Source organism: Lepisosteus oculatus, chromosome 14 (genome assembly GCF_040954835.1).
Source record: "Lepisosteus oculatus isolate fLepOcu1 chromosome 14, fLepOcu1.hap2, whole genome shotgun sequence".
In the NCBI taxonomy this organism is placed as follows: domain Eukaryota; kingdom Metazoa; phylum Chordata; class Actinopteri; order Semionotiformes; family Lepisosteidae; genus Lepisosteus; species Lepisosteus oculatus.
In genome coordinates, this window is record NC_090709.1 from 37303371 (window position 1) to 37331369 (window position 27999).

The following is a 27999-nucleotide window of genomic DNA, read 5'->3' on the forward strand; positions in this document are numbered from 1 at the left end:
GTGCAGTTCCTGTGGAAGAGGAACCTGTGGTCTTTTCTCTTCTGGGCCCAATTAAGTTGTGACCCAAAACCTCATTTTTACACCTTTTCTCTTTTCTGATAAGGATGAAAAACCCAGAGGAGTCTTTCAGAGAGAGAATAGACCAGGTGAGACAAGACCTTACGGAGCTTCAGAAACTGCACAAGGGAGGCAAAGACCGGAACAGTGCTGAGGTGAGAGAACTGGAAGACAAGATTCGCTCGGCTTTTGACGTTCCTCAGGAGTGCTGGGTACCTGCTGGAGGGTCTCTAAAGGAGCTGGTGGAAAATCTGCACCAACCGCTCAGTCTTCTGGAAGACTCCTCCCTGTCTCCCCCTGGGAATGTTCCTGATGAGGAGGTGTTAAGAAGTGCGTCTGGAGGCCTGGCTCTGCAGGGAGTCTACTGCACAGGGATTCTGGAGGACTCGCTGGAGAAGAGAGAGCAGCTCATTGAGGTTCCTGAGGGCTTCTCACTGCACAGACCCCAGCACAGCTCCCTTTGCTCTTGTCGTATTCAAGAGTATTCGCTGCGTGAGCTCCTCACTGCGTGTCCTGTGTGATTTTGTTTACATGATCTATGTGGAGCAAAAAAGCGTCTTGAATTTTTTTCAGTATATAAAAAAACGCTAAAGAACATAAAAAGTGATTTACATTTGCTACAGTAAATGTTGCTTTTCTGATTATGCCTGTCCTCTAATTTTCTTTAGTGACAGGCCATTTCTTTCCGATATTTTTTCCAGAGCGGGAATTGATCACGTACAAAACATTTTCATGAAGAAAACAAACTTGTTACCTGTAAAGTCACGGTGAAACTGGTCTTTCAATGTAGTAGTAGTAGTAATAATAATAATAATAATAATAATAATAATAATAATAATAATAAAAATATATTTTTTCATGGCAGCATAACAAGAATCATTTTTTTATCAAAGAAAGTTTAATACAGACACACTGACTGGACACTCCAGTACATGAACACTGCACTGAGAGAGAGGGGTTCATACAGACACACTGACTGGACACTACAGTACATGAACACTGCACTGAGAGAGAGGGGTTCATACAGACACACTGACTGGACACTCCAGTACATGAACACTGCACTGAGGGAGAGAGAGCCATGACACCACGGTCAACAGCACCGGGCATGAGCTGCTCCAGCTCTGTCAAGGGCTGGGCCTGTACATCGTCAACGGCAGGACTAGAGGGGACTCTCTAGGCAGGTTCACCTACAGCTCAGCTCTGGGCAGCAGTGTGGTGGACTACGCCATCACCGACCTGGACCCCTCCTGTATCAGTGCCTTCACTGTCAGGCCACAAACTCCCCTCTCCGACCACAGCCAGATCACACTCTACATGAAGAGAGCACACCAGCACAGAGACACACTGACACAGCCCAGCCAGCTGTATGACCTCAACCAGGCATACAGATGGGACACAGACAGCCTAGACAGATACCAAACTGCACTGGGCCATGACGAAATTCAGACACTGATGGACACATTCCTAAACACTCCGTCTCAAACCAACAAATTAGGCATAAACTTGGCCACACAAAAACTAAATCACCTATTCCACAAACTAGCATCAAAATCTAAGCTAAAAACAACTAAATCAAAAAACTACCAAAAAACAAAAGCAAAAGAAAAGTGGTTTGATACGGAGTGCAAAAACATCAGAAATGCACTACGAAAAGTCTCAAATGAAAAACACAGACAACCACACAACACAGATCTGCGCCTCAGGTACTTTGACATGGTAAAACAGTTCAAACACACGCTGAGAAAGAAAAGAAACACATACATAACAAACAACTTGCAGAAATTGAGGAGTCACTAAATCAGAACTGTTTCTGGGAGAAGTGGAACAATTTAAACAAATCAAAACCAGAAGAATTGGCCATCCAAAGTTGCAACAAGCCCTGCTCAAACTCCTCAATCTCATCATGACAGCTGGATGTTTCCCCGAGGCCTGGAACCAAGGACTGATCACGCCCATCTATAAGAGTGGAGATAAACTCGATCCCAACAACTACCGGGGCATCTGTGTGAACAGTAACCTGGGGAAGGTATTCTGGAGTATCCTAAATACACAAATACTGGCCTTCCTTACCGAACACAATGTCCTGAGTAAGAGTCAGATTGGCTTTTTACCAGATCACCGCACATCTGATCACATTTACACCCTACACACACTGATAGACAAACCCTTGTAAAAGTAACACCACAGCATATCGTTGATCCAATCACACTATTGCTTCCAATCATGCAAAGTACAGTAATTTTTGAGGATCTCCAATTCACCATGCCTTTCACATGCTCATAAAAGATATTGATTTAGGAACATAAACATATTACTGTATGCAAACTTTACTGTATACAGTATGTATATGTATATTTAATGTCTTTACTGTGCCCGTTTTAGTATTGAATATTTAAATGGAAATTTACCACTGAAGGGAAATCTTAGTAGGTGAGCATAAAAAGAATAGGAGCATAACGCGTGTGAAGGCCATAGACGATATTAATTTTGGAACATAAACATGCAGAATTACAGTATATGGCTGGTCTCAGTACTGTAGTGGCGAGGCTTATTAATAAGACAGAATTAAGTGTTGCTGTGCTTTCCCAAATGAGGCCTCATCTCTCTCTTCATCTCTGTGGTGCAGCCACAGAGAAACTATTCATGCAGGCTGATTTAAAGATGTTTTCTTTTGATAAGGGACAGCTCCCAAAGGGGGATGCACTTAGCTAAGCCTGGCTATCATGATCAATGGTCATCTATTGGCGCCTATCTGTCTAGGGAGTGCCAGATGGACATCTGGACCGCATTCCTAGGTGTCAGGAGTAAGTGACTCATATCTCACCTTGATCAACCAATCAGGGACTGGTAGGGCCAAGTAACCCACGTGGGACTCTGATGCCCATGGAACTTTCAGCCAATCAATGAGCTGAAGTTCCTCCAGGTAAAAACAGGCAACACAGAGAGCCTGAGAGATTCAGTAGGATTCAGAGGAGGATTCTGTGGACTTTTCTAAAGGGAATTCAAAGGAGAATTCCAGGGCAGGACGGCCCAGGAGCAGAAGGCTCCCAAGGGCAGGACATTCTCGCAGCGCGCCTCCTGACCATCCTGAGACTCAGCCCGGACAACCACGGAACGGCCAGTGTGTCCGAGTGCCAGAACTTTCCTCTGTTCTAAGAGTCTAGAGCGGAGGTTGCCAGAGAGTAACCAGAGGATCCACCCGAGGTTAGCACCAGTAGCAGGCCTCGTGAACAGGTCAGAACTGTGGACAGCTGAATCACTATTCAGAACTAGCGCTTCATCAGGAATGAACCGGTCCTCTTCCTGACCTGCTGGGACCCACAGTCATCTTTTCTCCTGTGCACAAACTTTGCTAGTTAAAGCCAACACTAACTAGCCGGTCAGTGAGCATCAGCAGCGCACCGTCGCAAGCCGCACAGCACAGCCTGGCACGGAGCCAGAGAGCCTGCAGGAGATCTGAATCCCCAGAGATTGGATGAGTATTCAACTTCAATGCATTACAGCTCGAGAATTCCATTGTTATCCCAACCAGTTGATATCAATTTAATTCCTAAGAGTTATGTACTTGTTTGAGTATCTAATGTAGAAGTTGTAACCAAGTTCATTTACGAAACGGTCTAAATGAATGATATACTGAACGTATGTCCTCTTGATATGTGTAACACTTTGTAACTGATTGAATATATATCTTTTGTATTCTGATAACCCTCTCGATAAGATCTGTTAGGTTTATATGCATATTCTATGTATTAATAAATGTATCCTCGTGTATTAGTACCTGTGTGTGCGTTGTTTGAGTTATATCGCATGGTTGGATTCTAAAGCCATCAAAAGAATCAATTTTGCCCAGAGAGGACAGGCTCAGTGACCACAGCCTGGACACACACACTGGACACAGACAGACCTGGCTGCCCAGAGAGGACAATGTTAATGTACTGTAGTGTCCAGTCAGTGTGTCTGTATGAACCCCTCTCTCTCTCAATGCAGTGTTAATGTACTGGAGTGTCCAGTCAGTGTGTCTGTATGAACCCCCCTCTCTCTCAGTGCAGTGTTCATGTACTGGAGTGTCCAATCAGTGTGTCTGTATGAACCCCTCTCTCTCTCAGTGCAGTATTAATGTACTGGAGTGTCCAGTCAGTGTGTCTGTATGAACCCCCCTCTCTCTCAGTGCAGTGTTCATGTACTGGAGTGTCCAGTCAGTGTGTCTGTATGAACCCCTCTCTCTCTCAGTGGTGTTCATGTACTGGAGTGTCCAGTCAGTGTGTCTGTATGAACCCCTCTCTCTCAGTGCAGTGTTCATGTACTGGAGTGTCCAGTCAGTGTGTGTCTGTATGAACCCCTCTCTCTCGCAGAGCCAATGCGATCCCTGTGCCCTGGGTCATGTGACGGGTGCCAATGTGACCCCTGTGGCTCGTGCCATGTGACGGTTTCGAATGCAACCCCTCTGTCCCAGGTCATGTGATGGGTTCTAATGCGACCCCTGTGTCCCGTGTCATGTGACAGGTGCCTTGCGACCTGTGTGCTGTGGGTGGTATACGGAGGTCTGCCTCGGGGTCAGGAAGCTGGAAGCCGTACTCACCACGGGCTGCAGGTGTACGTGACGTCCAGGTACTTATAGGTGCCGACGCAGGGGTCCGAGAACACGTAGTTAGTAGCCGTGACCGTGCACTGTGTGTTCCCATCGCACCTGTGGGGTGGAGCAGCCGGTTATCAGGAGCTGGTGGGCAGAACTGCGCAAGGGGACACCCCCCCAGGGACTTGTAGTTCTGGAAAGCCTGCAAGAACTACAAATCCCAGGGAGCCGCGGGACAACTGATGGATGACTATCGTGTTTCACGGGGTTGATCGTTTCGCCGCTGCTTTTTGTTTTGCCGGGCTCGACTGGCAGCGGCTGTGCAAGGCGAAGGGGCCATTCCTGCAGGAGAGGGGGCTCCCCACTCTGTACCCCGAGCGCACCTGTGTCCCTGTCCTGGCAGGGTGACCTCGTTCTCCGATCCAGGGTCCCGGAGGATGGTCTTCGAAATGGACAGTGCCAGGTGGTAGTTTCAGCGTTCTGCACATTTCTATAGCTTGCTCACTCTTAGGCCCTTGAGAGTTGTCCTAGAGCTGTCAGGAAACCCTGCAGCTCTCGGACCTTAATCCTGAACACATCCTGAAGGACTGGTGTTACCTCCTTTCACAGCCCCCCGGGAAACATATACATATACATAAACACATATAGTTCCACTAGTTACAGCACATTTCGTCCTGTGAATACCTTTCTCGCTTCCAGCGATCAAATTGCTCAGGGGCAGAGGTGACGTGACCTCCCACCTGTAACTCGTTCTGTTGAGGGATTTATGTGAGGAATATATGTCTGTATACGCACAGTCTGTCCTGGTTTATGTCTGTATTTGCTGTACTTGTTTTTAACGCACAGCTGAACACAGAGTACCCCCCTGCCAGTGCCCTGAGCATCGAAAGGGGCATCGATCAGAATACACAGAGAGGGGTGGGAGGGGGGAACAAGCCGATACCCTGGCTTCTCTCCAGACACAGCTGGGTGAGCTCCTCCAGTCAGGACAGGAGGCTCTACTGTACACAGAGAGGGGTGGGGGTGGGGAACACACCGATACCCTGGCCTCTCTCCAGACACAGCTGGGTGAGCTCCTCCAGTCAGGACAGGAGGCTCTACTGTACACAGAGAGGGGTGGGGGTGGGGAACAAGCTGTTCTGCAGGCAGACGGGACTGAATAGCCTCTCATCTCTGTGCGTTCCCACACTCCTATGGTCCCCGTGCAGCACTGACCATTGGCCTCTCTCACCACAGTCGAGCTCGCCAGTCCCTCCTTCGCAAGTGACACTTCTCTTTACTAGAGGGTCTTTACTTTACTAGCGCAGCCAGCGTGTGTCCGCTGGCGAGCGCTGATGGTCTACACGGGCTCGTTTCCAAATCCCCGGTCCGTATCTGCGTGCCGAGAGGGTAACTGGAGTTCATGAAACAGAGGCTCCTCTAGGCAAACTGCAGGACTGTTCGGTGTCCGTCTCTGTTTAACCTAACCATACCTATCTCTGTACCTATCATGGCCTCCTAATAACCCTCCTCTCTGAACTGGCTCCTCTCACTCTGCTCTCCTCCCCACTGAGAGCTGCTGTGTGGGGAGAGGACTGGAGCATCATCCAAGTGGGGCTGCACACTGGTGGTGGTAGTGGGATCCCCAGGACCTGGAAAGAGCTGCACACTGGTGGCGGTAGTGGGATCCCCAGGACCTGGAAAGAGCTGCACACTGGTGGCGGTAGTGGGATCCCCATGACCTGTAAAGAGCTGCACACTGGTGGCGGTAGTGGGATCCCCAGGACCTGGAAAGAGCTGCACACTGGTGGCAGTAGTGGGATCCCCAGGACCTGTAAAGCACTGTATGTGGTGTGTCCAGAAAAGTGCTGCACTCTTTTTACGGGGTTTATAAACTATAAACACTCTCCAAACTGGCTGCCGAAGGCCCCCGATGGGTCAAGTGGTGTGTATTGAGGCGGGGAGACTCACTGGAAGGGCTGCAGACGTACTTGATGTCCAGGTACTTGTAGGTGCCTACACAGGGGTCTGAGAAAACATCGTTGGTGGCCGTCACCTCACACTGCTTCGTGCCGTCACACCTGAGGGGTGACAACAGCGCAGGACAGCGGTTATTATCACCTCTCACACTCGCAGCCTGGCCTGATATCTATGCCACGATGGTGGTGTAGTTCCCCCACGCCTGCAGTCCGGAACTACAAATCCCAGGAAGCTGCGGGAGAACGGGCGGCCAACTGTCCCGTTTCACGGGGGTTTAGTACGGCGATCGCACGTTCCGGGGGCAGACACCTGACGGGGTGCTCTGCGTGGCGAGCAATAGCAGTGTGGGGGAGGTATGCTGGAGGGCAAGGAGGGGTCCCGTAGGCGACGTTTTGTAGTACAAGTAGAAGAGGGCAAAACGGTTATTAACACAGGTATTGTGTTAAATCAGGACAAGCCTTTCTCAGTCATTGTCGTACCTGCCTTTAGAAATCGCCTGGGGTGATTAGATACCAGTGACACTATTTCGAAAAAAGCAGTGATTGTCTCCATCCCAAACACCACACACCTGACTCTTTGAGAAATCCCCTGGGGTGATTAGATACCAGTGACACTATTTGGAAAAAAGCAGTGATTGTCTCCATCCCAAACACCACACACCTGACTCTCTGCAGGAGACCAGAGTAAGAAATCCCCTGGGGTGATTAGATACCAGTGACACTATTTCGACAAAAGCAGTGATTGTCTCCATCCCAAACACCACACACCTGACTCTTTGAGAAATCGCCTGTGGGGACCAGATCCCAGGTGCCAGGGGGCTGCGAGGAACTGGCTGGTGTCGCTCCCAGCCACACCACCCTGAACGCGCCCGATCTCGTCCGATCTGGGCAGCCAGGCTGGGCCGGGGCCTGGTTAGTACTCGGCTGGGAGACAAGCCTGGGAATACCAGGTGCCGTAAGCTTTCCAGAACGCGGATCGCCCAGTCGGGGGAGCCTCAGACTTTTAATCTGGGGGGGGTCCAGGGTTCAAGTCCCTGCGCGGGCGGTCGGGGGCTGCTTCAATGTACTGCGAATGTCATTACCGATCGTTTTGGGCGGAGGGGTGGGCTCTGCGGCTCAGGGTCTGCGCCTGGGGCTGGGAGGGTTTGCCGGTTCAAACCCCGCGGCCGGCAGAGGAATCCTTCTCCGTTGGGCCCCTGAGAGAGGCCCTTCACCCCCAACTGCTCCAGGGGTGCGGTATAAATGGCCGACCCTGCGCTCTGACCCCCAGCTTCTCTCCCTGTCTGTGTATCTCAAGGAGAGCAAGCTGGGGTCAGTGAAAAGACACATTCCTCATGCCAGAAACTATACAGGGCCCATAAAGTGATGTGATGTTACGCGAGGGGGGGGCAGGAGGTCGGGGTTCGGCAGGAGTTCACCGCTGGGACATGACGGCCTGCTGGGCAGGATGCACTGGGCGTTGGCCAGCTGCTGGGGGGGGCGGCCTTCGCTGCAGGTGGCGTGATCGGCGCGGCCGTAGTTGGCGCTGTACGTCCGAATGAAGCCGCGCTCTGTCAGGGGCGAGATCAACAATGTCACCCTGAAACTCCCAGCTGGCCCTGGACACGGTCTGTGGGGGTCCCGGTGCCCCAGTATAGTGACGGGGACACTGGGCTGTAAACAGGCGCCGTCCTGCGGATGAGACGTCAAACCCAGGTCCTGACTCTCTGTGGTCATTAACAATCCCAGGGTGTCTCTCGAGAAAAGTAGGGGTGTAACCCCACTGTCCTGGCCAAATTACCCCCCTGGTCTTTACCCATCATGGCCTCCTAATAACCCCCCTCTCTGAACTGGCTTCATCACTCTGCTCTCCTCCCCACTGAGAGCAGGTGTGTGGGGAGAGGACTAGAGCGTCATCCAAGTGGGGCTGCACACTGGTGGCGGTAGTGGGATCCCCGTGACCTGTAAAGAGCTCTGAGCGGAGTGTCCAGAAAAGAGCTATATGAGTGTAATAGTTATTATTATTATTAATTCTAGGAGGATAAAGATGAGTCTTACCACAGTAGAGCAGAGTGGAGTACAGCTCGCAAGTTTTGCTCCCGCGTATGTCCAGTGGATGGAAATCTGCAACGTTTTCTGGAACAGAGAAAAACACGTTGGCGCTTTTTACACTGGGGGCACTTCCGGTCGGTTTGGACAAGATGGCGGCTGTGGTCTGGACTATGTTTCCCAGCAGGCAATCGCAAACGACCGGCCCTCATCTGTCACTTGACCAATCGGCAGGCGAGGACTGGTCAGTCAGAGGGGTGGAGGGGTGGAGGACAGAGGTGGTACAGCCCGTCAGAGGGGTGGGGGACAGAGATGGTACAGCCCGTCAGAGGGGTGGGGGACAGAGGTGGTACAGCCCGTCAGAGGGGTGGAGGGCTGGAGGACAGAGGTGGTACAGCCCGTCAGAGGGGTGGAGGACAGAGGTGGTACAGCCCGTCAGAGGGGTGGAGGGGTGGAGGACAGAGGTGGTACAGCCCGTCAGAGGGGTGGGGGACAGAGGTGGTACAGCCCGTCAGAGGGGTGGGGGACAGAGGTGGCACAGCCCGTCAGAGGGGTGGAGGACAGAGGTGGTAAAGCCCGTCAGAGGGGTGGAGGGGTGGAGGACAGAGGTGGTACAGCCCGTCAGAGGGGTGGGGGACAGAGGTGGTACAGCCCGTCAGAGGGGTGGAGGGGTGGGGGACAGAGGTGGTACAGCCCGTCAGAGGGGTGGGGGACAGAGGTGGCACAGCCCGTCAGAAGGGTGGAGGACAGAGGTGGTAAAGCCCGTCAGAGGGGTGGAGGGGTGGAGGACAGAGGTGGTACAGCCCGTCAGAGGGGTGGGGGACAGAGGTGGTACAGCCCGTCAGAGGGGTGGAGGGGTGGGGGACAGAGGTGGTACAGCCCGTCAGAGGAGTGGGGGACAGAGGTGGTACAGCCCGTCAGAGGAGTGGGGGACAGAGGTGGTACAGCCCGCCAGAGCGCCCCGGCGCCCACCCGAATTCCAGCAACAGGCTTTAACACCCCCGCAGTGTGTTGTGTAGATTGTGTTAGGTATTTGCCTCGTCACCTGCACGATCTGCGCTGTGTGCGTGTGTGTGTGTGTGTGTGTACCTGCCAGTACTCGCACCTCGGACCAGGCGCAGCGATACCCCGTCCCCCAGTCTACCTGCACACGGCTGCCCCCCTCCTAGTGGGAGGACACGTCCTGGGGGACCGTGGGGAGTGTTGTTCTGTGTTTTTTCCCCCCGTGGCCGCGGTCGAAAAGCCCAGAGCTGTAACGCGACGCCGCCGAGTTATCACCTGACCGCCCCACCCCCCGTGTCGGGTCCGAGCTGCAGTCGGCGTCACCGTCACGCAGGTAATGAAACGTATAAAGAACTCACAACTACAACCAGAGGATCAGAAACGGGGTACGAGGGGAGAAAAAACACACACGAACAGGGAAAAAAAAAACCACAAACACATTTCACCGCCGGAGCTCATGACGTCACCGGCGTGCTCAAACTGTCTATTTGTGACGTCATTTGTTTTCCCCGCTTGGTTTTTTTCCTCAGATTGTTTCTCGAATTTCAATCGCGTTTCTGCTCCACCTCAAAAAGTACTAAAAAGAAGGGGGGACGGGGGGGATTATTAGACCCTTTGGGTTGATGGAGGCGACATGTCCCCAGAGGGGCTAATAAATGGGCTATAAGTTTAATTATTTTTTCCCAGATGTGTCTATTAAACGACACGATAGAACAGCAGAGCCATCGCAGGCTGGGCGAGCCGGATTACCAGCCGGGCGGAGGGGGGAGATCTCCCTGCTGAGGGACGCCGGAGACGCGGGTTCGAGTCCCCCTCAGTGGTGGGGGGGGCCGACCTGAGCTCAGGCGGAGATCCCGCTGGCCGAAGGGCCGGACTCTCTCTCTTTTTCACTCGTCACGCGTGGTCGCGATGGAAAAACCTGGCGTGGGCGGGGTCGGACTTACAGAGGGCGGCGCAGAGCGCTCGGAACCACATCGTGGGGCCGGGAGACGAGACGAGACGAAACGAGACGCGGCTGAGATGCAGACGACGCGCGGAATCGTCTTTTATAGCCTCGGGCTGGAAGCTCCGACGTCCTGTTGGCCCGAAAGCAAAGACGCGAGAATTTCCTTGTTCCTGGAGAACCCGGACTATTGTTTCGGTCTCCGGGGGGGAGCGGGGGGAGCAGATACCTCCTGTGAGGCGAGAACCCGGGGCCGCAGAAAACGAGAAAAACGAGAATTAATTAAAATGCACGTGATGCCCCGGCACGTTGACTCGGCTTCTGATGGTGTTGACAGCAAGGCCAACTCTCTCTTCCGAGAGAAGCGAAGGGATCGCCAGCGTGTTCTGCGTGTTCTGCGTGTTCCTGCTGGGGGTCGCTGGTGTCTGTGTGTGTGGAGTCTGCGAGTTCCTGCTGGGGGTCGCTGGTGTCTGTGTGTGTGGAGTCTGTGTGTTCCTGCTGGGGGTCGTTGGTGTCTGTGTGTGTGGAGTCTGTGTGTTCCTGCTGGGGGTCGCTGGTGCTGGTGTCTGTGTGTGTGGAGTCTGCGTGTTCCTGCTGGGGGGTCGCTGGTGTCTGTGTGTGTGGAGTCTGCGTGTTCCTGCTGGGGGTCGCTGGTGTCTGTGTGTGTGGAGTCTGCGTGTTCCTGCTGGGGGTCGCTGGTGTCTGTGTGTGTGGAGTCTGCGTGTTCCTGCTGGGGGTCGCTGGTGCTGGTGTCTGTGTGTGTGGAGTCTGTGTGTTCCTGCTGGGGGTCGCTGGTGCTGGTGTCTGTGTGTGTGGAGTCTGTGTGTTCCTGCTGGGGGTCGCTGGTGTCTGTGTGTGTGGAGTCTGCGTGTTCCTGCTGGGGGTCGCTGGTGCTGGTGTCTGTGTGTGTGGAGTCTGCGTGTTCCTGCTGGGGGTCGCTGGTGCTGGTGTCTGTGTGTGTGGAGTCTGTGTGTTCCTGCTGGGGGTCGCTGGTGCTGGTGTCTGTGTGTGTGGAGTCTGTGTGTTCCTGCTTGGGGTTGCTGATCTATATTGTAGATTTGAAACCCCTCCCAGTAGCAGGACTGTATCTGTACTGTCTCAAGATCTGTACTGTCTCTATATGTCTCCTGTACGCTATCTGTACTGTCTCTGTATCTGTAGATATATTCCCTAGATCTCTATTGTACCTGTATTTATTATTATTATTATTGATCTCTATTGTAGATTTGAAACCCCTCCCAGTAGCAGGACTGTATCTGTACTGTCTCAAGATCTGTACTGTCTCTATATGTCTCCTGTACTCTATCTGTACTGTCTCTGTATCTGTAGATATATTCCCTAGATCTCTATTGTACCTGTATTTATTATTATTATTATTGATCTATATTGTAGATTTGAAACCCCTCCCAGTAGCAGGACTGTATCTGTACTGTCTCAAGATCTGTACTGTATCTATATGTCTCCTGTACTCTATCTGTACTGTCTCTGTATCTGTAGATATATTCCCTAGATCTCTATTGTACCTGTATTTATTATTATTATAATTATTGATCTCTATTGTAGATTTGAAACCCCTCCCAGTAGCAGGACTGTATCTGTACTGTCTCAAGATCTGTACTGTATCTATATGTCTCCTGTACGCTATCTGTACTGTCTCTGTATCTGTAGATATATTCCCTAGATCTCTATTGTACCTGTATTTATTATTATTATTATTGATCTGTATTGTAGATTTGAAACCCCTCCCAGTAGCAGGACTGTATCTGTACTGTCTCAAGATCTGTACTGTATCTATATGTCTCCTGTACTCTATCTGTACTGTCTCTGTATCTGTAGATATATTCCCTAGATCTCTATTGTACCTGTATTTATTATTATTATTATTGATCTCTATTGTAGATTTGAAACTCCTCGCGGCGCTAGTTGAGTTTTCCGTCTCGGTTATAACGGCAGCGGGCGCGCGCGCCGGCTTTTTTTTGAATCCTAACGGTCGCCCGGAGCACCGCGCGAGCGCGCCATTAAAATACCACAAATAAAAAGAAAAAGAAAAGAAAAGAATAAAACTCAGACTGAACTCCCAGCCGCGAGTCTGGATCGTCCTCCTCTCCTGAGGGGAAGAGCGGCCTGGCCTGCTGTCGACAGGAGTGTGGACACGGAGAGACTCGCAGTGAGAGACAGGCTCTCAGAGAGACTCCAGCTGCCCCGGACCGGCGGACACGGCGGAGAGAGAGACGGCCGAGTACATTATTATTATCATTATTATTATTATTATTATTATTATTATTATTATTATTATTATTAGACCAGCAGGGGAGGGTAGAGACGGGCGGTCCGGGCGGTCCGGTTTCCATGACGACGGGCCGGATTCACTCCGCTTCAGTACAAACCCGCCGCAGGTCCGGTTCGTGTGGGTCTGCGGGTCCAGCTGAGGTCGTGTTTGTGTGCGTTTTCTAATAATAATAATAATAATAATAATAATAATAATAATAATAATAATACACTTTATTTTATTTTATATAGCGCCTTTAAAGGGGGCTTCTCGAAGCGCTTTACTGCGTGACAACGGCAATAAATAATAAAAAGAGACCCATATACACAAGATAAAACACATTCTACCAGCTGGAGGTCTCCCATGAGTTTAATAACAACAATAATATCCTCGCACTTCTGTAGCGCTTTTCCGGACACTCCACTCAGAGCTGCAATCACAAGATTGTCGAGGATTGTGGAAAATATGTGAGTGGAGACTGCAGCCAGCAGCCATGTCACCCTGCAGCTCCCAGCTACCCTCACTGGAGCCCAGGCAGTGTGAGCCTGGCCAGTACCTGCAGGGGAGACTGCTGGGAAAACACTGAGGCTGCTGCTGGGAGAGGTGTGAGTGGGGCCAGCAGGGGGCGCTCTCACCCTGCGCTCTGTGTGGGTCCTGATGCCCCAGTATAGTGACGGGGGCACTGGGCTGTAAACAGGCGCCGTCCTGCGGATGAGATGTCAAACCGAGGTCCTGACTCTCTGTGGTCATTAACAATCCCAGGGTGTCTCTCGAGAAGAGTAGGGGTGTTACCCCAGTGTCCTGGCCAAATTTGCCATGGAGTATTTCTCGGTCGCAGTTAACGGCAACGTCAGCTCAAAGACTTGGTTCAAACCACCAAATGGAGACGGGCGTGCCGACAAGCGGACTCTGCCCATGCGGGATTAACGCTATAGGATGAGAGATGTGAATGGAGACTGCAGCTCCATGGGTTGGACAAAAGATGGAGACAGCTCGTAGATTCACTCTTTAGGTCGCTGGCTCGTCACGTGCGAATGAGCATAGTCCATCTCCATATCTACCACCGTCGGAGGAAAGTCCCAACAGGCAGCAGGTGAAACTAGAGCTCTGAACACACAGCCCAGAGGCAGACGAGCAGGCTCCCAGCCGAGGAGACCCAGGGCCCACAGGGGAACTGTCGGCTGGTTTTCAGTACCCTCCTGCGCACAGGTAAGTGACTTCGGCCGTCTGCCAAACACAGCCCCACCCTCCACTGACGCCTGGAACCACACAGGGCAGCCCCGAGAGAGGATTATGGGACAGGGGCCACCAGTCCGTCACAAGGCCACGGAGACCAGGGACGGCCGTCAACATCCAAATCCCCTGTCAACAGAGGGAACGCGCAGACTTCACACAGACTGACACTCATATCCCGAAGCTGTAAGACGGATCATATCACCCCACCAGCCTGTCTCTGAGGGACACTGGGGTACCAGAGAAAGTTAACTGAGGGGGTGTGGTACTGTGACACTCCACCAGAGAGAGATCCCCATTACGGTCAGGCTCCTGGGGGACAAGGTAGAGAAACCCAAGTGTCTTCTGGAGCTTAAGAATGGATTGCCTGCAGGAAGCCAGTGTCAACGAGACAGAACATGCAGACTCCACACAGACAGGGGAGGGACTGACTCGAACCCTGGGTCCTGTGAGGTGACAGTGCTAGCTGCCACACCTCCCTGCTGCTTTTTTATTTCCCATGTTTTATCTGTTGCCTGAAACCTCCCTAACATTTCAGGACTCGAAACAAAAGGTTATTTAAACAGTTTATTCACAGGATGAAAGTGCACGTTAGGGACAGTGTCACCAGGAGATCGATATCATCCCTGAAAAGGCATCAGAAGCACCCAGAGGACTATTATTCAAATGAGTACTGAATTATCATCTCTCGTACCACCTCTATTACTACAGGTACTGAAGAATATTACAACACAGAAGAGCTTAACCTACTCCTCTCCCCTGGGGTCACCAACAGACACAGGGGACCCTGGGCCCCATGACACCCCAGCAGGTTACTAATCACTCTCATTGATTACAGACCTACAGACGAGGCTCCTCGGACTTGTCGAAGAAAAGTCTTCACTCAGGTTAGGTGTGGTCAAGCAGAGTCCTTTCTTCATGCGCATGGGGAGGATACATACAGATCTGTGAGGAATCTCTCCATCGAGATGGTAAATGCAATGAGTTTTATAGAGCAAATTCACACAGGAAGCTCATTCTTAGTTTCCATATGAGGAGTTGTTTTTCTCCCTACAAACATTTCTTTGTAATTGACCACGTTCTTCTTAAGAAGCAGTTCTACCTTGCATACAGACAAAAGGAAGTAAATAAATAAAAGGTGCGAAATGAGCTAGACGTTCTGCTGTTGTAGCATTGATATCAAAATGTCAAATAATATGTTTGCAATTGTTCTTTCATACTGTTGCTGGGTAAAAAGCATTTTTCAAAGCCAACTAGACACTATCTTATACACTTTAAAAAAGGTAAATGCTAACATTCTTCCTCGGACTGCCAGTCCCAGCTACCCTGACAGCTGCTGGTCTGCCTGTTCATCTCCTGCAGTTCAGGGCGCCTGAGCTGTAATGCACAGCAGTAATTAACAATAACAGAACACTGCTGACACGATCACGGAAGAGGAATTCGGTGATCACTCTGTCCTGTGATTTAAACTTTCACATGACCGTGAGAAACTAGTCATAGGAGTAAATATATACCAGAATCTCATACGCTTTTGTTAAAACTAAATGTTTTACTTTAATTAGAAATGGTTTATTTCAAACACACTGAAAAGCCTAATTTTCCTTAATATTGGAACCCACACTATCTGTGATCAGCACGTATCTGTCTGGATGCTGTGAGAAAGGTTTAGTAAGAGAAGGTTCCTGTCTTTTTCCAGATGTACCCTAACGGAGTTCCTTCAGGGCAGAGCTCTTTCTAATTCTTCCCCACTCAGAGGGGATTCTACCTTGTAAGTTTGACCTGAATTTCTGCTCCAGCTGTGACCTGAAAGTCCAGATGAACCATTTCCAGTAGGACTGTTCGCTCATATCTGGGGTGATGCTCCACCTGCTGTAAGGAGGACCTGCTGCTCTGTAGGTCTTATAGGGAACAGATTTCATACTATGAGGAGGTCTGAATGTCCTGTTGCTGCTAACTAAAGTGGGACAGAAGTCAGTCAGTAAAATATCACTCTGTCCACTCAAAGCTAAAGGATGGTGAAACTGGAGACCGTGATCAGAGTTATGGTTACGGATGGTGTTTGTGCAGACGGCCGTACAGAAGGGACACTGTTCCCAACAGCCACTGAGCGCCTCACACAGAATCTCATCAGGTCTCCATCTGGACATCTTCAAGTCAAGGTCAGGTGTGCTGCTGCTCTCTTTCTGAAGACTTTTCAGTATCTCCTCAAGTGATGTGGCCATCCTTTCTCTGAAGAACTGCAGGTCTGAGATGTCTTCGTTTTCTATGTTTCTGAAGTCTTGTCTGGGGAGCTCCATGCAAGAACCAAGTTCTGCACAGAACTCATCCAGCCACAAGATGGCGCCACCATGTCTCTCTCTCACAGCTGCAGTGACAGTAGTGTTCACTCTTAAAACCTGCTGTACTAGGTCACTCAGATTGGTGTTTAACATCCTTCTCAGTTGATCTCTGTTGTCTTCACAGTATCTCTCAACACGCTCCCTGATAAACCTTTCAAAATAATCCTTTGGATGGTAAATATATTCCATATAGGAGTCAAAGTCCTCCTGCTCAGCGAGGTGTCTCAGGATGTGGTTCTCCAGGTTGGATCTGTTACCATTGAAAGCAGGGTAGTTCGATTTCATTTTATCTGTGATCTGGATACAGGTCCTATCGCACACTGACTGCTGGATCGCAGGTTTTAGCTCTTTGCACAGAAAATCTACAAAGAATGTGACAGATGTGGCTCCTTTACAGAAGCTCTTAAAACAGTCGAGGTCCTGATCCCTCTTACTCTGGAGGTAAATCAGAGGATCGTTGGCTCCCCTGAAGGCTCTGTGTAATTTCTCAAATCGCTCTACTGCTGTGGTGCACAGATAGACAGACAGTTCAAACTCGTACTCCTTTGTGAATATTGTTTGTTCTATAGACTTTTCATAATCCGTTATTTTCTTTTTTATCTCTCCCAATATTTCATGGATGAAGTTGTCATTGAAATCCACTTTCTCCTCTTCTCTCCTGTCAATGTATTGATTGACAGCTCTCTGTATTTGCTGAGTGAGTTCATTCCCATGAATATCCAACTGTGGGTCTTGAAAAGTAACTCTGTTCCATGCAGATTGTTTCCAGTTGTGTTTGATGTGTTTTTTCTTAGTGAACTGGAACACCTCCTCTCTGTTCACAATCTTGTTGAGGACATCTCCCTGGTTCTTGAATTTCTCCAGCAGGATGTTTTCCACTCTGGCTCTGATGTCCAGCTGTTCCTCAGGGGGCAGCTCTGAGGACACCCTGGTCACCCAGCTCTCCCACAGTCTGTCAAACTCCTCCTCCACTTCCTCATCACTGAGCTTCTGCTCCTTCAGTCTGGACGCCAGGTCTCTGCTCATGTTAATCAGTTCTGATTCATATTCTGATTTCTTCCTGTCCAGCTGCGATCTGCATTTCTTCAGTCTGATCAGTTCATTGCTCTGCTTTCGGGTTTCTTCGATGAGCTCATTCCTCAGGCTTTCAAATCTTTTATCAACATTCACCTTCCACTTAATTAAGATCTCCTGGTATTTTTCCTCTTTAAAATACTTCTCTATTTCAGCTGTCAGAGTGCTGTAGACCTCATCAAATTCTCTCATCAGATCTGACAAGCTCACAGCCAGAACTTTATTATTGATGATTTGGTTGCTCAGTCTGTTCTGTACCTCCAGGGCTCGTTTCCTCATCTTCCATGACCACTCTCCATACTTGTCCTCCAGTTTACTATAAACCATCATTTCCAGGGTGTTTCTGAAGCTGAAGACAAAGTTCTCCCCCAGCAGTGCGTGCCAGAGATCTCTGATCCGTAATTTAAACTCGGACAGTGAGGGAAACTTCACTCCCGGCTGCCACTGAGCGACACTGAGGAGCTTCGTCTTAAGCTCCTGGACGTTCTGGCTGTAGGAGGGGTTGGGAGGAGCCATCGGAGGGTCTCCTTCCAGAAGGTTCTTGAAGTAGAAAACCTGTGACTCCACATCGAACTGGATTATATCACTGAAGCCAGTAACTATAGAGCCTTCCTCCCTGGCAGCAATGCGGGCCATTTCATCCAGTTTCTCCTGGAGATGCCTCCTTCCTTCTGTGTTCTTGCTGTTTGCTGAAGCTTCTGCAACGTTCTGGTGCACAAAAATACAACTTGGTTTGATCTGAACAGACTTCATTCTCAGGAAGGCCTGGACACAGATCTGGAGAATGTCCTGCATTTCAGAGGGATTCTCTCCCATGATGTTGATCACAGTCATGTTGCCAATCCCGATAATAAACGTTGCCAATTCATTGTCGTGACTCAGTGTGGTTTTATTACTGAGCTCTGGTGACCGAAGCCCTTCTGTGTCCACCACCAGGACAAAGTCATACTGCAGCTGGGCTCTGACCTCCTCACTCACTCGCACTAACTGCATGAACGCTCCCCTGGTGCACCTGCCTGCACTCACTGTGAACTGCAGCCCGAACATCGTGTTCAGCAGAGTGGACTTTCCTGAGCTCTGGACTCCAAGCACAGAGAGGACAAACACCTTTCTGTCTCCAAGTCTCTCAGTGAGCTTATCCAGGACGGCCTCAATCCACACCAGAGGCACATGGGCAGCATCTCCGTCCATCAGCTCCAGTGGATGTCCTGAAATCAGCATCTCTGCTCCAACAGCAGGAAGGACACTGACAAACTGTCTCTGACTATTTAGACCATCTCTTGATTGAACAGCCTCATAGAGCTGAGCGGTTTCTCTCATGAGGTGTTGGAGTCCGAGAGTTGCAGCACTAATCTGTCCAGATATGGTGTTCAGGTCCTTCTGCAGTTTCATTTCTTGCTCCTTGTCCTTACTCTTGTCTTTCAGTCTCAGTTTTGTCCAAGTGGAGTGGTATTTCTCCTGAAGCTCACTCAGCGTGTCTGCAGTCAGTTCATCTAGAAACATCCCCAGCCAGTGCAGCATGAACAGCTTGGTGTCGTGTGGATCTGCAGAAGTTAAACACTGCAGGAAAGATCTCATGAAGCCATGGAGAGGGAAAGCTCTCTTCAGCTGCTCACAACGGAGGGCTCTTTTCTCAGCTCTGATCTCGCTCAGCTGCTGTTCGATACTTTTGTTAGCTTTGCTGTTCAGACGATACTGTTCTTTGTCCTTCATGCACCACCTGTGCCACAGCTCCCCTTGCAGAGGCAACAGAGTCTCTTTCAGGGTTGATAATCTCTCCTCTTTCAACAGCTGCAGCAAAACCTGGGCCTTTTCCTTCCCTTCTGTAAATAATTCACTGTCTTCATCCACCCTGAACTGCTGTCGTCTCGCTGCCTGTAAGTATGTCTGCAGACTGGAGGTCTTGTTCACAGTGGAGACGCAGTGTCTGATGTGTGAAATGATCTCATCAGTCAGATCACCTTCGCTCCTGTTCTTGGCTGCCCTTCTCACCTTGGTTGGATTGTTTCCTGGAGGGACTTTACTCTGTCCAGCAAACAGACAGATCAGGGGGGCAGGAGAGTTGAAAATAGCGTCAGCTGTCTTCTTCTCTTCTCCCTCCAGTGGAGACTCTGGGATCAGAAGCACGTTGACAGTGCTGACCTCCTGGAGAAACTGCAGCTGCTCGGGGTGTTTGCTGGCATCGCCGTGGAGGTTCAGGAAAGCCACACAGCTGTCGAACACGTCGTCCTTCCTGCCTCCTGGGCAGTACCAGGCGACCTCCACCACCCCGTCCATGAGCAGGCGGTGTGGGGAGCTGCCCCTGCAGTGCCGGTGGAAAAACACACTGTGTCTCTTGGGGCTGACGACGCTGTTCAGGAACTGGGATTTGGAGACGGAGGACGATCCCAGCCTGATGAAGGACACCGTTGGCACTGGAGTGTTGAACATGTCCCTGCAGTTGTGTTTCACAGAGCTGCCTCTCTCTGAGGGCTCCTTACTGCACCAGGACCTCTTGACCTGCCTCAGGGCCCACAGAGGGAGCTCCACTGCCCCAGTCTCGGGGCTGGGCACCAGGAGGGGTAAGGCGAACTGACAGGTGGAGAGCTTGGTGAAGAGGAACGCTCTCAGGAAGTCACCAGAGCAGTGGAACACAGCCATGTGGACGTCCATGGGGTGAATGTGCGACTTTTTGTTACTGTCCTGTGCAAGGGGCTCTTTGCCAAAACAAAAGAAATCTTTTTGATCAGTTTTAAAATTTTTCCATTGTTCTTCATCAGATTCCATTTCCTGAACTTTCAGAACCCTCGCACTGTAATCCAACATGAAGAGTTTGTGCAGATACTGAATCCACAGGTCTTTCTCAGTTGCTGGTTGACTGGAACTTGAGAGGAGGTTTATTACAAGAACATCTGATTTTTTCATTTTTCTGGGGTATAATCCAGAGAGACCCAGTTTCTGAAACAAATGAAGAAAATCTCTTTTTTCCCTGTTTACAACATGTGTCACCTCTTGCTCAGCTAACTCCCAGCCCTGAGACAGCGATGTTTTCTCCTGGCTCCCAGCTCCCAGCAGCCTCCGCAGAGCTCGTGTCTCCCAGTCCTTGCGAACGTGTTTTTTCAGAGCTTCACACTCTTGGTCTCCTAAGTGCTGCAGAGCTGCTGCACTGGTAACACACAGCTCATCTTCAAACACCTTTAACCAGTAGAGTTTATCAAGGCCAGCGTTCTGAAGTGTCACAGCCAGATCTCTTCCACTTTCTACTCCAGTCAATGTGTCCTCTTCACTCGTGGCCTTGTGAATCAAAAAGAGACAAGAAAGAGATAGAGTACCTGCACAACATTACTGTCATAATAAATAGATCAAGGAAATCCATGATACAGTATGACATCTGTAGCTGAGCCAAGATCTCATGAGGTGTGGACAGTGCTGACAGGTGTGATGAGGTGTGGACAGTGATGACTGAGGTGTGGACAGTGCTGACAGGTGTGATGAGGTGTGGACAGTGATGACTGAGGTGTGGACAGTCATGACAGATAAATGTGATTGTTTTATTGATCACACTGTATTTGATATCTTGGTGTCAAATAATCAGATGATATATTGATATATTGGTATTTGATATAATTTGATATTGTATTTCAGATCTGTATTTTTATTCCATCTCCCTCTCTTGTATCTTTCAGATGACCTCCGCAGACCTTAGACAATCGACTGAAGCTCCTTACCTGTGTCGGGTCCTGTGCTGTCTTTAGAAAGATGGTGTCATGGTCTCTGTGCTCCTGTGCTGAACACAGAGTGCAGATGAGTGTCCAGTCAGTCCTACAGAACAGCTCCAGAGCCCTGTCGTGCTGCTGACACAGTCTGGGCTCCTGGGCTCCAGTTGTGTCCATCAGTCTGTGTCTCTGCAGATGTGGGACAGTGTAGTGTTTTCGGAGGTGTGCCTCACAGTAGGAGGCAGCGCAGGTCAGACAGTGTTTCACAGCTCTGAGCTTCTTCTCCAGACAGAAATCACAGGTCATTGCTGGCTCACTGCAGACACACAGAGAGAACAGGGAGAGTCTCAATCACAGTGTCCAGTGACCAGACTGGACAGCCCCAGTGTGTACAGTGAGGAGTTACTAAACTGAACAGAAGCAGAAACATATTTCTATGTCATATTTTATTTTTAAAGGTCATTAATTCTCCATTACTGCAATCTGCTTTACGATGGAGAAGTGAAAGTTTTCCAACAGCATGAAGTTCAAATTCTTCTGCTTTTCAATAAGAATAACATGCAAAGAATTTACAGAAGGGCTGTCTGAGAGACCAACGCCAAAGTCACAGGGAACGTCTGACACAAGAGAGACAGAAAATCCACGATCGGGGGCCCAGCCCTGCTTAGTGTTTGCCGGCTGTGAAAGTGATCTCCTCACCTTGTTCCAGCAGTGGAGGAAACTCTGAAGTTCAGTGGCTCATCCTTGGAGTGGTCACTCTGCATAGTAACATAGCTGGGCGCTGGAGACACTGGCCTCTTCTGCTCCACCCTGTGAAGAGACAGGAAAGGACTGGTCACAGCTTTCTGACTCTTTCTGGAGATCATTTGTGTTGTAAGAGAGTTTTCACATCACAGACGACTCATATTGTGTGAATAAAGATCAAGTCTCTCAATTGCACCTGGGAGCAGCAGGTGAGATCAGTTTAGCTCTGAAGTTCAGTGGCTCATCCTTTGATCGGTCACTCCGTACAGAAACACAACTGGACGCTGGAGACACTGTCTTCTGCTGCTGGACCCTGTGAAGAGACATGAGAGGAGTCTTGTTACAGCTCCCTGCATGACAGACTGATAACAACTCTCTTTCTGAAGACCGATAGAGAAAACCTCTCTTTCACAGGCCCTGTTCTGAACTCTGAGCCACATTCAGGTAACACTGGTCAGGAAACAGGGAGCAGAGCCAGCACAGCCCAGCCTGTAGGAGTGTTTCTTACCTCAAACCTCATTTATTGTGTGAGCAAAGATCAGATTCCCCAGCAGTCTTAAAGCAATAAAGAGCTGCTGAAAAAGTATTGCAAAATATGCTGTGAGCCAGGTGAAGTGCTTTTCCTTATCAAAGTCTTGGACTCTGAATCTCTGGCTCTGTGACTCCTGCTCCTCCAACACATTTTCTTTGTTCTGAGTTATGAGGGGAGACCTGTTTGCATCCTGCTCTGTACTGAGACGAGGGTGCTTCATAGTACTGTAATGAGGCCATTTTGACTGACCATCAATTAAGCCAATTAGGCTCCAGTTAAGGAATGTTTCCCTTCAAACTAGCCCAACCATACTGGACTCACTTGCGAAGATTTTCACTGATTCAGAAAAGCGTGCTCACAGAGTGAGACTGCCCCCACCTCTTCAGCTCTTCCCTGTTCTTCTTAGAGTCCATGTCTCCAGCAGGATCCCCGGAGAGACTCACAAGTCTTGATCAATCACTTCTGCCCACAGCACCACACAAGGAGTCAGAGTTCGATCTCTTCAGAACTGGCTCCGTGCACAAACCTGTGAAAACCCAGACCGGAGAGTCTGCTTGCTGTAACAGGGATTGTGTGATAGTGAGCTGACGCACTACGCCATCACCGACCTGGACTCCTGCATCAGTGCCTTCACTGTCAGGCCACAAACTCCCCTCTCCGACCACAGCCAGATCACACTCTACATGAAGAGAGCACACCAGCACAGTGACACACTGACACAGCCCAGCCAGCTGTATGACCTCAACCAGGCATACAGATGGGACACAGACAGCCTAGACAGATACCAAACTGCACTGGGCCATGACGAAATTCAGACACTGATGGACACATTCCTAAACACTCCGTATCAAACCAACAAACTAGGGATGAACTTGGCCACACAAAAACTAAATCACCTATTCCACAAACTAGCATCAAAATCTAAGCTAAAAACAACTACATCAAAAAACTACCAAAAAACAAAAGCAAAAGAAAAGTGGTTTGATACGGAGTGCAAAAACATCAGAAATGCACTACGAAAAGTCTCAAATGAAAAACACAGACAACCACACAACACAGATCTGCGACTCAGGTACTGTGACATGGTAAAACTTTACAAACACACGCTGAAAAAGAAAAGAAACACATACATAAACAAACAAGTTGCAGAAATTGAGGAGTCACTAAATCAGAACTGTTTCTGTGAGAAGTGGAACAATTTAAACAAATCAAAACCAGAAGAATTGGCCATCCAAAATGGAACAATCTGACAAACATACTTTGAAAATCTCTATGAAAAGCTCCCAAATACAAATCAATCAGACCAAAACACCATTTATGAAAAACTCAAAATTTTGGAATTGGCTATCAAAGGCAACCAAAACCCCTTAGACTCCCCAATCACTGAGCAGGAGATACTGGACAAACTCCAGGCCCTCAGACCACGCAAAGCCTGTGGCCAAGATGGAGTCAACAATGAGATGCTGAGACACAGCAGCCCAAAGTTGCAACAAGCCCTGCTCAAACTCCTCAATCTCATCATGTCAGCTGGATGTTTCCCCGAGGCCTGGAACCAAGGACTGATCACGCCCATCTATAAGAGTGGAGATAAACTCGATCCCAACAACTACCGGGGCATCTGTGTGAACAGTAACCTGGGGAAGGTATTCTGCAGTATCCTAAATACACGAATACTGGCCTTCCTTACCGAACACAATGTCCTGAGTAAAAGTCAGATTGGCTTCTTACCAGATCACATCTGATCACATTTACACCCTACACAAACTGATAGACAAACACGTCCACCAAAAACAGAAAGGTAAAAATTTTTGCCGGCTTTGTCGATTTCAAAAAAGCATTTGACTCGATTTGGCATGAAAGATTGTTTTACAAACTACTCCAAAGTGGCATAGGGGGCAAAGTGTACGACATAATTAAATCAATGTATTCAGAGAGCAAATGTGCAGTGAAAATTGGAAACAAAAGGACTAAATTCTTCACCCAAGGCCGCGGGGTGAGACAGGGCTGCAGCCTGAGCCCAACACTGTTCAATATCTATATCAATGAATTAGCAGGAATGTTGGAGCAGTCTGCAGCTCCTGGTCTTACACTACACGACACAGAAATCAAGTTCCTGCTCTACGCAGATGACCTGGTCCTGCTGTCGCCCACAGAACAGGGGCTGCAGCAGAACCTGGCACTGCTGGAGCAGTACTGTCAGACCTGGGCACTGACAGCCCATCTGGACCCAGAACAGCAGAACCTGGCACTGCTGGAGCAGGACTGTCAGACCTGGGCACTGACAGTCAATCTGGACAAGACCAGAGTTATGGTTTTCCAGAAGAAAGCCAGACCTCAGGGAAACAGGTACAAATTCACACTGAACAACAACACATTGGAGCACACATCCAGCTACACATATCTCGGTCTCACCATCAGCTCTTCCGGGAGTTTTGACCTGGCAGTGAAGGCACTGAGGGAGAAGGTACTCAGGGCTTTCTACGCAATAAGAAGGAGGCTGACCACAGTCTGGACAACGACACAGGACACACACACTGGACACAGACAGACCTGGCTGCCCAGAGAGGACAGGCTGTGCTCCCACTGCCAGCGGGGAGAGATAGAGACAGAGGTGCACTTCCTACTGCACTGTGACAGATACTCTGGGATGAGAGAAACATTCTTCCCGAAATTCAGAAATCTAATCCCAGAGTTCCCACACCTGCCAGAGTCACAACGGGTCCCAATCCTACTGGGAGAGGGAGGAGGGAACTCGGTTGATCTGGCAGCCCAGTATGTGATCTCCTGTCCCAGCCTGAGGAACAGACAGTGAGCCTGTCTCTCAATAATAATAATACAGTGTGTGATCTCCTGTCCCAGCCCGAGGAACAGACAGTGAGCCTGTCTCTCAATAATAATAATCCAGTGTGTGATCTCCTGTCCCAGCCTGAGGAACAGACAGTGAGCCTGTCTCTCAATAATAATAATCCAGTGTGTGATCTCCTGTCCCAGCCTGAGGAACAGACAGTGAGCCTGTCTCTCAATAATAATCCAGTGTGTGATCTCCTGTCCAAGCCTGAGGAACAGTGAGCCTGTCTCTCAATAATAATACAGTGTGTGATCTCCTGTCCCAGCCTGAGGAACAGACAGTGAGCCTGTCTCTCAATAATAATAATCCAGTGTGTGATCTCCTGTCCCAGCCTGAGGAACAGACAGTGAGCCTGTCTTTCAATAATAATACAGTGTGTGATCTCCTGTCCCAGCCTGAGGAACAGACAGTGAGCCTGTCTCTCAATAATAATAATCCAGTGTGTGATCTCCTGTCCCAGCCTGAGGAACAGACAGTGAGCCTGTCTCTCAATAATAATAATACAGTGTGTGATCTCCTGTCCCAGCCTGAGGAACAGTGAGTCTGTCTCCCAATAATGCTCCAGCCGCCTACAGTAGATGTCAATATTTTATAATATGTCTTTGTTGTAAATATCTGTAACATGTCTGTAGATTTTATTTTACTTTTTGTTTTGTTTCATGTGAATTTCATTTTTTTTATTTGCTTTGGCGACACTGATTGTACCCATCGGTCATGCTAATAAAGCACCTTGAATTGAATTGTGAGCAGCAATAGTGATTGTGTGATAGTGAATAGTGAGCAGAAACACATGAGACCAGTTGAGTTCTCACACCCAGGAGAACACCCTGGTCTCACCTCACACCCAAAGCAAGAATATATATACTTTTTAAAATATAGGCCCTATATTATATTATTTTATAAGGAACACAGCAGAAATGCCACTCTGTGTCAAGCCAATGTGATAGGGGTTTAATGTGCTGTTCATAGGGGGCTGAGTTCACCGAACTACAAACTCGGCACATCTTAATTCAATATTTAATTTAAAGTTTAACCTCATAGACAGATCGTGGGTTAGATCAGCTGAATGGAACAATTCATGATTGATATAATATTAACGATTCATATTCTATAATGAATATATGATTATTTCACTATCCACAAAATTATATTAAAATAAGTGACAATATATTATATCATTAGAATGGTTGTATCATTATACATGAAGAGCTGTCCTGTCTCTCTCTACTGGGATTTAACTACAGCACCTGTAAGAAACAACATCATATTTATAATATCATATCTATTGAATTATTCTCTATAGACAGTGTAATAATTATTAAGCAGGTACTGTACACAGTAATTAGAATGAAGGCATTAGAGATCAGAAGCTCTCCCCTGTCTGTCTCTGCTGTCCCTGTCTTTTAGTTTTGGTTATTTTGTCTTTTACGTTTTATTGTATTTTCTGTATCACTATGTGCAGCGTCCTTGGGCGTCTTGTGAATATTTATGATGATAGTAACTGCCTGTAGGGAACACACCGCAGTTTAAAGTTTCTCTTCTAAGAGTCAGGGGATCTGCGCTCATTTTGTTTCTTTCACTATTGACCGGGCAGCCCAGTGCGCCGTGAAAATACAATATGAGCGTGAAAACACACAAGAGGTTATCTTCTCACATCCACTCACAACTTAATACACACACTGTACCACACATTACTACACACACTACTAACACACACACTGCACCACGCACACTACTACTACTACACACACACACACTCGCGCGGTGAACACGACACCGTGAGAGGAATCAGGAAGCGACGAGTCGAGAGCAAAGAGGCCACTCGCCACCCGAGTTCTTGACGGCTGTGGAAAAACACCTGATGGGCTCCCGAACCCAGAGCTTCGAGCTTAATGGGTTCAACTATTAAACACGGGTCCAGCGAGCCCGAACTCCTCCGACACGCCGAGAAACGCTCCGCCACAGAGCCAGCGATCTGCCGCCCAGTGAGATCAGCTCACAGTTACTTTCAGTTTCAGCTGGTGACACTGTTTAGTCACAGACACTGCTACACACATACACACAGCTACACACACACATCCTGCTACACACACTCACACTACCTGATGGTCTCCCGGCCGCCGGGCTCCCCGAACCCAGAGCTACATTACGGGTCCAATGAGCCCGAACTCCTCCGACACGGCGAGAAACTCGAATTTGCAGACGAGGCTGAAGTTTTTCCTTCCGCCTTGAACACTGGCGCTGTGATGCGGCCTTTCGCCTGTAGGTGGCGCTCTCCAGTCATGTTTAAATGTACCAGTCCTGACGGATGACTGTACACATCCTCAGTCAAGGGGAATATCTAATTAAATAGCGACTGTCCAAATTGCATTTTTGTTCAGATTTCAGAAAATCACAAACCATTTTCAAAAACTCACACTAACACGAACTGGCACTGGGAAAAGCTGAATGCTTTCTGCTGTATTGCTGTGGCCCTTCGCCCTGGTTATAAAAACATCTCACAATTCTGACACTGAGGTGGGAGACACAATAACAGACACCAGTAAACCCCTCATGGGAGACGCACAGCGATCATCCTGCACCAGTAGCCCCTCCTGGGAGACGCACAGCGATCATCCTGCACCAGTAGCCCCTCCTGGGAGACGCACAGCGGTCATTCTGCACCAGTAACCCCTCCTGGGAGACGCACAGCGATCATCCT

The 27999-nt window shown here is 49.2% G+C and overlaps 1 protein-coding gene and 1 pseudogene across 1 annotated transcript; both read right to left on the reverse strand.

The window, feature by feature from the left end:
- Positions 1-4514: 4514 nt before the first annotated feature.
- LOC138243373 (L-rhamnose-binding lectin CSL3-like) lies at positions 4515-10596 on the reverse strand (annotated as a pseudogene).
- A 4002-nt stretch (positions 10597-14598) lies between these two features.
- On the reverse strand, positions 14599-27911 carry LOC107076146 (interferon-induced very large GTPase 1-like). The gene is made up of 6 exons (XM_069199057.1): positions 27401-27911; positions 22829-22976; positions 22115-22231; positions 21874-21984; positions 21187-21490; positions 14599-20752 (listed from the first exon to the last, which is right to left on the reverse strand). The coding sequence occupies exons 2-6, from the start codon at positions 22861-22863 to the stop codon at positions 15770-15772; spliced, it is 5550 nt and encodes a 1849-aa protein (XP_069055158.1). The 5' UTR covers positions 22864-22976; positions 27401-27911; the 3' UTR covers positions 14599-15769.
- Positions 27912-27999: the final 88 nt, after the last annotated feature.

Bases quoted from the DNA above. Each gene is read 5' to 3' on its own strand.
- LOC107076146 (XM_069199057.1), bottom strand. From the start codon at position 22,863: ATGGACTCTAAGAAGAACAGGGAAGAGCTGAAGAG. The intron at 22,232-22,828 runs GTGGGGGCAGTC...GTCTCTTCACAG, and splicing joins AACAGGGAAGAGCTGAAGAG to GGTCCAGCAGCAGAAGACAG. The intron at 21,491-21,873 runs GTGAGGAGATCA...GTGTGTCTGCAG, and splicing joins TCCTCCACTGCTGGAACAAG to TGAGCCAGCAATGACCTGTG.